The 12,856-nt window shown below is 43.7% G+C and overlaps 2 protein-coding genes across 2 annotated transcripts; one reads left to right on the top strand and one right to left on the bottom strand.

The window, feature by feature from the left end:
* Positions 1-3,053: 3,053 nt before the first annotated feature.
* On the bottom strand, positions 3,054-6,042 carry HD556DRAFT_1306413 (uncharacterized protein; the record flags this gene model as incomplete). Its single annotated transcript, XM_041299912.1, has 12 exons — positions 3,054-3,137; positions 3,206-3,355; positions 3,512-3,883; positions 3,938-4,113; positions 4,210-4,249; positions 4,316-4,444; positions 4,492-4,593; positions 4,653-4,826; positions 4,893-4,999; positions 5,087-5,244; positions 5,370-5,685; positions 5,745-6,042. 12 exons carry the CDS (start codon positions 6,040-6,042, stop codon positions 3,054-3,056), a joined length of 2,106 nt encoding a protein of 701 aa, XP_041162774.1.
* Positions 6,043-6,304: 262 nt separating this feature from the next.
* Positions 6,305-7,377, top strand: HD556DRAFT_1306412 (uncharacterized protein; the record flags this gene model as incomplete). Its single annotated transcript, XM_041299911.1, has 5 exons — positions 6,305-6,628; positions 6,728-6,802; positions 6,854-6,970; positions 7,022-7,189; positions 7,276-7,377. The coding sequence occupies 5 exons, from the start codon at positions 6,305-6,307 to the stop codon at positions 7,375-7,377; spliced, it is 786 nt and encodes a 261-aa protein (XP_041162773.1).
* Positions 7,378-12,856: the final 5,479 nt, after the last annotated feature.

Here is a 12,856-nt window from a genome sequence, read left to right as displayed (position 1 = left end):
AACTGCTTTGATTGGAGCATTGAACCTTAGCGCATTACCACTCATACCACCCCTGAACACCACGTAGAACGTAAACAAAGAAATAGAAATCAAGATTGGTACTCCTACCAAATTTGATGGAGACCGCGATGAATCTGAAAGGTTCATGTTGAATTGTCATGCCTACCTTGATAACAATGACAAGATCTATAATGATGACAAGAGGAAGGTCATCTTCATTCTATCATTCATGACTAAGGGCAATGCTGCCACTTGGAAAGAAGACTTCATGAGGGCTGTGCAAGACCCCACCAGATTGAACACCGCTGGACAAGTCATCGGCTATGGAACCTGGGCCGCTTTCAAAGTCAAATTCAAGGATGCCTTTAGGGCCATAGACCCGGCAGGGACCACCATGTTCAAAGTCTGTGCCCTCAAAATGAACAGAGACCTCCAGACCTATGTCTCTAACTACCACCTTCTTGCCTATAAAGCCAGAATAACTGAGAATGTCACTAAAGTGGGATTCTTCTGCGAGGGATGAGACTTGTCCCTTTGTGACAGCCTCCATCATACTGGAGAAACCCTTGACAACTTTAAGACCATTGTGAACACCTGCATCAACCTTGATAATGCAGCTCAAAGGTTGAAAGCTATCAAGAGGTGGAAGAACCCGTTCTGGCAGAAGAAGAAGAATTTTGGAAATTGTAAGTACACCCCATACAGGGAGACACCATGGAAGTTGATCACATCGAGCAACTCTCCAACCAGAAATGAAGAGACACCTCAAGGAAGGACAGTGCTTCAACTGCCACCAAGTGGGACATCGCGCCAATGATATCACATTCCACCTACACAATGACAAGAAGAAGAAAGCACCTATCCACAGGAAAACGGAGAAGGAAGAGAAGGAAAGCAGTGGTGACAAAGTCAAAAACCACCACTTTGTGGAAAGGGATTTTCAAAAAGGAAGACTACTCTGACGTCAGTACTTCCCATTCCTATCTGACTTGTACAATCACTTGGAAACAAGAAGGAACTTAGAGTTCTAGCTACCCTCATTTCTGAAAAGTGTATGAAAACCGTCAAAACCTCTATGGTTGTGGACTCAGGAGCATCAGGAACATTCATAAGTGATGCCTTCTGTAAACTACACAAAATGTGCAGGGTAGCATATGATGTGAATCTGATGTGCTCAAGCATATTGAAGAAACCCTCAAGTGTAATGTGAATTGTGACTATCCACAATCAGAAGGTGGTTGTGTCCATTAGCCTTTTCTTTGGTGTGTTTGTCAAACTCTTTCATCCACTCAACATCAATTTCTCTATCTGTCCAACCTTTTTTAGAGTATCCAATGCTATTAAAAGTTGACTATGATCATCAGCACGTAATTTGTCATCATTGGTCAGTTTGCTCACAATGCATTTGTAGGGTTATCTTGCTTCCACTTGGCTTGATAAGCATTGCCCTTGAATATAACTGCTGGTGGACTCGATTGCCATCAGTACAGATGGTCACTATTGCAGTTGTGTTTTCTTTGCTCCCAGTTCATTGTTGATACTGTGGCCTAGGTTTATGACTTCCAATGACTCGTTCAGCTTCGCCTTATTGTGCAGAGATCCCAACCTCATCAACTCCATATATACAATCTTCTGCAATGTCATATTGGTCCAACACATTTTCAAGAAGGTCAAACCATGCTGTGTTTGTGTTTGCATTGACAGCTCGGCCACATTTTGAGTCGAGTGAACTTGCTTAAGATGTTTTCAGATGGTCTGAGTGCTTCTCAACAAATCTGTTTGTCCAGCGTGTGCCTACTCCATGAAAGGTTTCTTCAAGATAGGCATGGCAAATTTCATCAATATGCTCTTGAAGCTGTTGGTGACTAAGTGGAAAATCTTGATTGCCCACCTCTTCTGCATATGTAAGAACATGCTCTGTCTCCACTTCAGTTAACCACCACCCCCTGAGAGCATTGGCCATAGCTTTTGTCCTTCCACCAGCTGCCAGCTGGATCAGTGTGGCATGAGATAATTTGATATAGTTACTAGTTGTTCCTATATTGTCAACTTGTCATATGACTGACAGGGGCTAACTGCCGGTAGCTACATGATAAAGCTGGCATCATACCTTTGAAATTTCAACAAACATGTATTAGTATGTTTTATCCTAATTTTATAAGGATTTTCAAAATATTTCTCTTACATCTTCCTTTGTTTGTCTTCCTTTTTCATTTCAGCATGCAAGCCTTGTCTTTCCATTTTATGTACTCTGGTCTACAATATGACATATGGTGCATCATTTTTGTTCTGTCCATTTCAAATTAATCTTAAATCTTTCATCTTTCATCTTTGACTTGTCCTTCTCATTCAAATGTCTTCTTACTAATATCTCCTTATCCCATGCATTGCTTATTTGGTTCACAGGTCTTTTGCAATCATAATTCCTGTTTTTTTCTGCTCAACCCTGCTTACGATCTATTTGCTCACCTGTCCTTTGCCATGATTCCACCACTTGCCTGAATATCCTTCTTTTATCTTCTCTCACCTTGCGGTGACCTGTCTTATGCTACTGCTAACTGGTTGCAAATCATATTATGGCCTCCTTTTTTCTAATCTTCCTTCTAATCTGCCTGCTAGTCCATACATCAGGAAACCTGAGTTTTCCCTGATTTGGCTGATGTGACTAACAGCAGGCTTACTAGTCAAATCAAACCATCAGTCAGTCAGATTTTGTCTGATATCAGACAGGTCACTTCTGAAATCAGACCAATGTCAGAGTAATCAGCATACCTACATTATCAGGTGCAGCATTTTGATCAGACATACAGTTCATCTAAAACATCATATTTATCAGACATGACAGCCTATCAGATTGATGGATGCTCATGAATGTCTTATCTTCAGCTTATCAGATGGGTCAGTGAGTCATTCTGTCAACAGTACCTTAAGCTCAGAGGCTCAGGATACCCAGCCATACCTGCTCTATCAAAGTAATCAATCTGTGTAGCCATAGCTTATTTTTCAGATTGCCAGAGGGACTAGTGAATTATCCTGTCAATACTGCCTTTGGCTCAGGTACCCAGCTGTATCTGCTCTGTCGAGATAATCTGTCTATACAGTTGAACTGAATCCTCAATACTATCTGAATAACAGGTCTGGCAAAATATCATAATGATCCTTAGTCCAGCCTACCCAAATATGCACCCTCACCCCTAGACTGTACCTGTGTATGGCGAGTCGGTTGTTTCCGATGAGCATCAATGAATGGAGCAGCACCCTTGAAGATCTTCTTCCATTTACGACGAGTGGCACCATCAATGGACTCCATGATGAGCTCTGTGCTGTAGCTCCAGAGTCCTTCTGTGAATTGTCGCTGAGAAGTCTTGGTTGGTTGAACAAATTTCCCCATCATCCACATTTTCCACGTTCATTCAACCTATAGACAAGTATCAGCGCAATGGTATCGAGCAAGAAATAAGACATACCGCAACTGTGGCAATAGACAATGCACCCTTTGGCATTTGCTCACAATGGTATTTAGTCGGGAGGCAGTGCCCATGCTCGAGATAGAGTGCAAATGTATTGAGGATGCATTGATCTTCGAAAGCTCCATAATAATTCTGTCAATGACATCAGTAAGTGACTCAGTATAAATAGTGGTACTTGCATCAGGATCTTTCTCATCTCCACGACACTCTTTCCACATATAAGGATAGATTGGAGGATTGATGAAGACCTTTTGTCCCTTCTCATTGACCCATGGGATCTGCTCAGGAACTATGTATGCCACTACTTGTTGAATCTCGTCTGACGTCCAGCCTTGTTCCTCAATATACTTTGCGATTATGATCTTTGCGCACTCTCCGAAGTCGCTACAATAGTTGTATGCACATTGCATCAACTGCATAGTCAAAGTAGTTAAGACAGTGTGCGCGAGTCGAAGTGGAGTACTTACAATTTTGTATACCAGGTCCTTCAACTTGGAAACAGTGTGCTTGATGTTTGGCAATGCAAGGTCCCATATAGTTTGCATCTCATCAGTGAAATCAGAGATATCCCACATGTTGTCGAGGGTGGAAATAAAATCAATCCGCATTGGAACAACAAGAGCATCAAAATTACGGTGTGAGCCTGAGGGCAGGTTGTTCTTTGTGAATTTGACACAAGTACGTGGCATTCACGACGATTCATCATTGCCATTGTCATCGTCATCATTGCTGTCATCACTGTCGTCTTCAGTGTTATACTTGTTGCTGTTGTGTTTGGACTGTGGTGCATTTGTAACAAATTAGAATGAACATCAGTGAAGTGCAAGAGCAAAAATAAACCTTACTTTGCGAGAGGGAGGATTGCATTTCCCTTGTTGCCTCTGACGTCCTGTGGCCCTGTTGTTATGATGCTCCCGATCCATGTTGCTGCCGTATCCACGATCCTTGGAGCGTGGCTTATCCCCAGCATTAGACTAGATAGATATTAGTAAATGTGAGGGACGTAAGGAAGTTGAATTACCTTGCCGGAGCCAGTCTTTGATAGAACCGGTTGCATGGAATTGGTTGCTGAGCCCTGAGGTTTGGGAGTAGGGCGAGTGATTGTGTGACCGACTACTTTAAACTGAAAGGTCACGATCAGTGAGATTAATGAGCCGCAAATCAAAAAAAGAAATTGCACACCTTCCACATGTAAGGTCTCGGGCTCTCAGATTCCAGGCAGGCACCATCATCCTGTTCCTCGCCATTATGTATGTCCTCATCATCCAAAGGAGGACACAAAGGAGGCTCATTGGGGGTAGGGCGAGTTGATGTTGCTGTGGAGGTTGCTTGGGCTGCTTTGTTGGAGGGAGGATTCTAAAGTAAAGGCAAATGAGTAGTTAGCATGCTGAAAGATATGCATAACAAAGAAAAGAAAGATACCATAATTATTTGAACCATCAAGGGTGTCAATAGAGGGTCTTGTTCTCCTTTATCAGGTCCAGGCGCCTCAAGCTGCTCATTGTTATCAAGCTCGTCCTCAAGACCGCCTGGACAGACAGTATTTTTGGATGCAGGTGAGCCATAATTTTGAGTTAATCAATTGAAAAAATGAAGTCAAGCATGCTAATACGCACCTGTTCCACCCTGCGCAGATTTCGGTGCAGCACCAGGTTTTTGACTGTGATTTGGAACCTGCACAAATACGACCTGATGCCAGTTGTTAATCATGCCACTCTGGGGTGGTTGTGAGGAAAACAGAAGGTCGTCCTGCTTGAGTTTTTTGCTGGAAGGCCTGCATTTCGATGGCAAGGGTGTTCGCAGGAGGGAGCATGACATTGTCGGTGTTGACAAGTGTTGATTGGTTGAAACATTGGTGAGTCAGCTTTCTTGAGCGCTAATCAGATTATCATTACTCACTCTCCATCTTTGCTGCAAGTGCAGCTCCTGCCCTTTTGCCGCTTCCTTCTAATGCCTTTGACATTGTCAACATCGCTGTCCACCACCACTACATCCTCCTCGTTCTCTGCCCTGCCCTTCTGTTGCTCCATAGCCCTCTCTTTGGCAGCCTCAATGTTTTTGTGCACCTTCTGAGCCTTGGTGAGCTTAGCGCCTGGCTTGTTGGATCCTGCTGGTGAGTCGCTGTTTTGGACCCCGTGTTCATTATTCTGATCGGTGTCTATCAGCATCACATCCTCTATGATTGTCTCATCGGCTGGGTCACTAAGCGCAGAGACTGAATCAATCACGTACATATATCCCCTGCTTTGCTTTATGCTATTGACGTAGTCTTACCGCTCAGCTTTCGAGGTACCTTTGAGACCTTTGATGTGGAGGGACGATTCGCCTGCAACAAGTCCTGTCCATCCTTCTCCGTCATCGCAAGCTCAAGCTGAGCTATTGCTTCTGTCGCTGCAGCTTTCTTGGCCTTCTGATATTTTTTTGTTGCTGCCTTCTTCCTGGGGAGCTGACAGTCTCTGATGTCGTCCTCTTTGTCCTTGTCATCGCTGTGCTCTGTGTTCTGTTGTCGACTCACAGGTAAGTCTACCTTTCCCGGATGCTTCGACTTGTTTGATGGATGAGTTGTAACCATCGTCAATGGTTAGGACATGCTCACGCCCGTGTAACAAGCAAGTTGAAGTTCCACCATGGGATTCAACTATTAACTGTGGGTGCACATGACTTTCTCACGAGAAAACATTGTAAGTTGTTTGATGCTCTACATTCAAGTTCTTTTGTTTCTGATCTAATATAATATGCCAGACTTCAGCTCAAATGCATAATGACTGAGCCAACCTCCAAATTCTGACCACGCAAATACTATTGTGTCAACTCTGAAGTTTCCACCTGTCAACATGGTTTCAAGACATTGGGTGGATACCGACAGCATCGCAATGCCATCCACATCGAACCTCTACGTCCCACCCGCCATCGTCAATGATGAGAAAGAGCTGGAAGAGATGCCTCAGGGCACCTACTTCACCTACCATCCAGTGTTAGATGGCACACCATGTGATGCTGAGGGCAATGATTCACTTCCAGACCAGCCTCTGGACCACCCACCTCACCCAGAACATGATACCTGGCATCCTTTTTCTTCCCATGGCCATTTCAAACTTGCCGACTTCATCTTCCGTCGCAATCAAATGCCTGCAAAACAAATAGACGACTTGATGCAGGTCCTTGCACATTTCGACGAGACTCACAGCCATCCACCTTTCAATAGCGACACCCATCTTTACAATACCATTGACTCGATCTCTTCCCATGATGTTTAGTGGCAGTCGTTGTCTCTCCGACATCCCGACTTTGAGATGCTCCAGAATGATCCCAACGCTGCTCCATGGAAACATGTTGAGTATGATGTTTGGTATTGAGACCCGCGTGAGCTGCTGCAAAACCAGATTTTAAACCCCGAGTTTGCTGGAGGCATTGACTATGCACCGCGACAAGTCTTTGGCGAGCAGGGTCAGCGGGTATGGACAGATCTTATGGCCGGAAATTGGGCATGGGGCCAATGTGTGAGTGACTGGTTGTGATTTGCGGGCCAGTGTTAATTGGTATGATTGTAGAATACCATTGCAGATGATCCAGACCACCACAGTGCTATGTTCGTGCCAGTCGTTCTCGGCAGCGACAAGACTACAGTCTCCATAGCAACTGGTCAAAATGATTATTATCTGTTGTATGTATCTGCCAGCAACCTTCACAACAACATCTGTCATGCACATCGAGAGTCTGTGAGTTTGGTCGGTTTTCTAGCAATTCCCAAGAGTATGTTCCCTTTGAATATGATACAAATATCCATTAATTGTGTGTCTATTAGCCGAACGAGGTCACGATGGAAGCAAAGAGTTTCGAACCTTTTGCCATCATTTATTCCAAGCATCATTACGGGCAATTCTTGAATCCTTTCATCATGCAATGAAAAAGCCAGAGATCATTAAGTGTGCAGATGGCCACTACCAATGTGCAGTCTATGGTCTTGGACCTTATATTGCAGATTACCTTGAACAACTGTTGTTATCGTGCGTCGTTCAAAATTGGTGTCCGCAGTAAGTCAGTTTCTGCTGCTCAAAGAGTACACTTCAAATCTAATTTGTACTGGGTCATTGACAGTGAGATTGCTGATCTCAAAAGCTTGGATGGGACACAATGTAGCCGAAGATCACACCTTCATATGAGAACTCTCAAGCAGGGTTTTTTGGTACTAGACATGTGGTTTGGGTGGGGTATCATTGATGATATTTTGGTAGGCCTTATCTCATAGTAGTAGTACTCAAGTCTTATCGAGTTGCAATAATTTTGTAGCCCTTATTTTCCGCGTGCCAATATCCACGAACTTCTTGCCTGCACCTTCAAAGACCATCTCGTCAAGTGGGTTGATGAGTACCTTGCAATAACATATGGCAAAGCACAAGCCGAGTTGATATGGGCTGATATTGATCATCTGTACTAAGTGATATCTAGTTGTTTTTTGAAATATTGTATTGACCTAGTAATACTTTAGCATTGCTGTAGTGCCATCATTTCCAGGTCTTCAATGATTTCCACAGGGCTGAGGATTCAAGCAGTGGACGGGTGATGATTCAAAGGCACTAATGAAGGTAAAAACAATTATTTATTCAGTTACTCTGGTTTCTAATACACGAGCTACAGGTCTTTCTATCAGCCATTGCTGGCCATGTCCCAGATAAAATGGTTCAAGCAATTAGTGCCTTTTTGGACTTCTGCTATATAGTCTGACATTCAAGTCTGGATGAAGGTGATCTAACTGCTCTTGATGCTGCCCTTCTACGCTTTCATAACAAGTGAAGCATCTTTGTGGACACAGGTGTTAGACCTAATGGGATCTCCTTGCCTCATCAACACTCTCTTTGCCATTATTGTCATCTGATCCAACAATTTGGTGCATGTTCCTCTCTTACTGAGTCAAAGCATCGCAAGGCTGTCAAGGAGCCTTGGCAAAGAGTTTGTATGTTGCTCAAGTCATTCTCTTTTTCTTTTTTTACTTTTGTGGAGTTGATTATCCTTGTGCACTTGTCCATTGGTTTGAAACTATTGGTGATCAGCCATGTCCTAAGACTGGTATGTGGATGGTTGAGCCAGAGTTTGATGTCAATGGTCAGCATCTTATTTCAGTCATTCACTTGGACACAATTTTGCGTCCAGCACACTTGATTCCTATCTATGGTAATGATTACATTGATCATGATATGCAACATTCTGATTCTTTGTTTGCTTTTGTGGCCTTTTATGTTAATAAATTTTCAGATTATCATGCCTTTGAAATTGCCTTTTGATTCAATACTAGTACTAGTAGCTACTAGCTAGTATTTGTATTACTACATACTACATACCCATGGGTATACTACCCTCCCAATTCTGCCGCCTGACCTGCCACATCAGTAAATTCACACATTCCCAAGGTGGGTTTTGTCACATGTTTTCGAAATGTAGTCTAAGCTGACTGACTTACTACCTACTACTAGTTTAGCATGATCCTTCTGCAGCTGCCATTAACATCGGGAACATCAATATTAAAACCTTTCTGGTGTAACTGTAGGCATCAATTTTTCTAACACTTTTTCTGTGAGATGTCAATGCTCACCAATGCTATTTCGATGCAGCAACATCAATATTCACTAAAATATTTCCAGTCATTCGAGCGCTGTCTCTTGCCCTCATCAAGTGCAGTAAGTTTCTTCTTCATTTTCCTTTTCTGTTACTAGTAACCTTCTGCTTCCCATACCCGGGCCCTCCAGCACCCTCCTACTGTGTCACTGATAGCTTGGATGCTCTGAGCGGCTGAGGTAAAAATAGAATGAGAGACTTGATATACTAGATATTCTGATACATGATCATTTGAATCTGTTGACATTGACATTATGATTACTGGAAACACACGCCAGACTGGGAGCTCTGCTATTATTGAGGTGTCTGCACCATCAGATAGGCTGAATATCTGAGTGTTTGACCACACTGATGTGTCTGACAGGTCTGACAATACTGAAATTCTGTCATAACTGTGTTCTGACATGGTCTGATCAGTTTGATTGTCTGGTGGTCCTGAGAGACCGATATCCTGCTTAGCCTGCTATATTTGACAATCATGATAGTCTGTGAATAAGATTGACTACTTTGTCTAATATGTTTGACCATTATGATATCCTGTTGACTGTGATCATTTTGTATATGATATTACTGATTAACTGTTAGTTTGACATCCTGATGCTCTGATAGATCTGACATCAGACCAGTCATGTCATACAGTCACATTAGCCAAATCAGGGAAAACTCGGGTTTCCTGATGTATTTGTCTCACTTGACAAGTCTCTGTGCTTCTGGTTTCATGTCATGATAACCTTTTACCACTAGATTCCAAACTCAAACTAATATTGGACCCTGTGCTCTCGATCATTGTTGCAATCTATTTCTATCAGTTCTGCCAATAAGTCATGTGTTTTTTTCTACCCTTGCCCTTACTCACATTCCTCGACAGAAGCATGCTATCTACCCATATCATCTTCTTTTGTTCTTCATGCCCGCACCATTCACCTCACCCTTTTGTACCAGATTCTCACATCAAACTTTTCCTTAGCTCTGCATCTTGTGTTTGAGTTTATCTGCAACATATCAGACCTAGAAGACAATGTATGAGTTTCAATTCCCCTCCTCCCCATCTTGACTTCAGCCTGATTATTTCCTCTCCAAGTTTTGACAGTGATGATGATCTGGGAACAATCACCTTTCCAGGTGCTGCACACCTAGGCGACCAGGATAAGCCTTGGCTGTTCAATCTTGCAGATGTTCCTTTGTCTGTGCAGGCAGAAAACACCTTGCCTCAAAGATCTTTGAGTGTTACTCACTCAAATAGGTCTGTTATGCAGAGCCCTAAGAGGGGCATCGTCCGCTAACATTCGTGACATAACCAGAAAGGGAAAGATTCAGTATAGCGAGTCAGACTGGTAACGTCAAGTTGGCAGATATCACAGATATGGCATGTGTCATGTGACTTCTAAGATGGATGTCCTTGAAGTCACTGAAGTCAAAGTAAGAACTGTCTTGTCCGAACGATGACCGTCAATTGAGGTAGACTTAGGTGTAATGAGCACCTAAGAAAGTCATACTAGAGACAAGAGCTAAGAGGCTCTTGAAGGAAGTAGTTTCGAGGGAAGAATGAGTAGATTCAAGTTAGAGAATCTAGTACAGGATGACCGACTACTGTCATATCCCATATATTCACGCTTCTCTTCCGGACTTCGGACCCTTAGATCCGGTCCGGTCCGATGCATAGATCCGCGTCTGATCCGATATCCGATAAGCTTCTTAATTCATTTTCTGTTCATATAATGTTAAACACAGCCTATTCGGTATTTCCTCTTCCCGGTGTCTCGGTTATACTTATTACCGGTATGATTACTGATCTGTTATCCTATGCTTCATTTCCGACTCGCGTTTGATAAGCTTTGCATATGCTTCGTACATAGCCTCAGACCTTTGCTTATTGATCCTTCCGTTATCCTCTTAGTATATAAACCCGTGTATATTTCCTGTAGTACCTCAGTTCGAATATCATCTTAGTTTGTCCTCTTTCTGTCCTCTGGACTTGAGTCTAAACAACTCTTGTCAATCTCTGAGACTTCAGATCGATTCTGATAGTCTACGTCTCCGCCTCTATCTTCGGATAGTCTATACTCTGTGTGTTTCTAGTCCGGATCCGTCCGGATTAGTCTTATACGCGTTTCCGATATCCGGAAGTCATCCGGATATAACTACGAGACTCGTCCGGACCTTCGGACGCGTTATCGTTAAGTCTTTGAAATAAGGGACAGTACTTGGGAAAGGGGCACAGCGTACGAGCTGAGGCCAAAGTCCTTTGGATCCGATCCTATGAGAGTACAACCTTAACAGTATATTTGAACTCACACCTTTCCAAGTACACTTACTCATATCATGGCTCCTACTAAAGTAAACCAAGCTGCTCTGCACACAGTCGGACTCTCATCCAGCCGACGCGATCCAACCTCCATAGTTAACGCCTTCACCAGTTTCTCGCAGCGTCGTGTCTCAAGCGAGGACATCTCGGACTTCGACTTTCCGCCCCATTCGCCCCATTCGCCCCATTTGTGCCATTTGTGCCAAAGATTATATAATCAAATACATGTGCAAACAACTTCCTGCACCGTACATGCAAAGTCTATGATGTAATCACACATCGATGAGCACTCAGTCGCTACTCCAGTGCTTGCAGGAATTGCAGGGTGTCCTGTCCCCTGTGACGGAGCTCTCACTCGCATCTATTGTCCGATTTGTTTTCCTTGCGACAAACCTTAAGAATGACATAGTCCTTGTTCAGCCAGGAGATTATGATCCTGGTTCTCCGCCTGCTAACCTATCACCGAGTATCATCCACTTTCTCTCTGCTAGCTGTCAAATTGTACTGGACGACGTGCTGGCTTTCTGGACAGCATTGAAAGACACTATCTGGCACGAGGAAAACTTCGGACTTTATGATACACTCCCTCTTTTCACGCGGTATGGGCAGAAATATGGTATCAGTGAGTCCTCTACTTGTCATCCTCTCGAGCCTGTGAACTTTACGGTGCTGCAGCCATATGTCTCCTCTCTACCCAGCACAGCAGACATGTTTCTCTCTTGGCTGCACCAACATGAAGAAACTAATGAGAGCAGAGCAGCGCCCTGCAATCCTATACACACTCGATCGCGGCCCAATTGCTACGTACTCTGTACATCTCAAATGTGATGGTGCGCATCTACCATATCATCTATGACACTGACTCAAATTTTATAGCTTGTCATGTTGGGTTCCATCACCACTATTCGATCGACTATAAAGTCCCTGCACATGATCGCAAGCGGACTTATTATGCGCATCCACCGGATGCGCTCCATGTTGGCGGCCATCAATATGTTGATATAGCAGTTGTGCGGATGTGGAGAGTACTGAATCTTGTTTCATGGTGAGTGCTATCCATAGCATCGCTTCATGATTCAGTGTTTCTAACTTGACTTTGGCAGGACATCCATGTCGAACTGCGCACGCTTCTATAACGTCTCCCTCTCAAAGGGTGCCGTGCCGCCACCTGACTTTCCTTTCAAGTTTGGCCTCTCGGGTGACCACGTCTGGAGCGGAGTTGTCCAACTCTCTCTCATCGAAGATTTACAACTTCGCGGTCAAGTGCTGGAGATCAAGCACGGAGGTGACCACAGGGACAGATTCACTGCACTAATACGTGCTCGCAACCTTCGCATCCGCCTCTACGGCCAGGAGGAGCTCCGTCATTATTGTACCAAGTGCACTGTTCTCCATGACGACAACAACAATGGCGCTCCTGACCGAAAGTTTTCCGTTGTCATTACAGATGGGGTCACTGTAGGCCATC

Source organism: Suillus plorans, assembly GCF_016647745.1.
Source record: "Suillus plorans strain S12 chromosome Unknown HD556scaffold_15, whole genome shotgun sequence".
In the NCBI taxonomy this organism is placed as follows: domain Eukaryota; kingdom Fungi; phylum Basidiomycota; class Agaricomycetes; order Boletales; family Suillaceae; genus Suillus; species Suillus plorans.
This window is presented reverse-complemented; position numbering and strand designations above follow the sequence as displayed.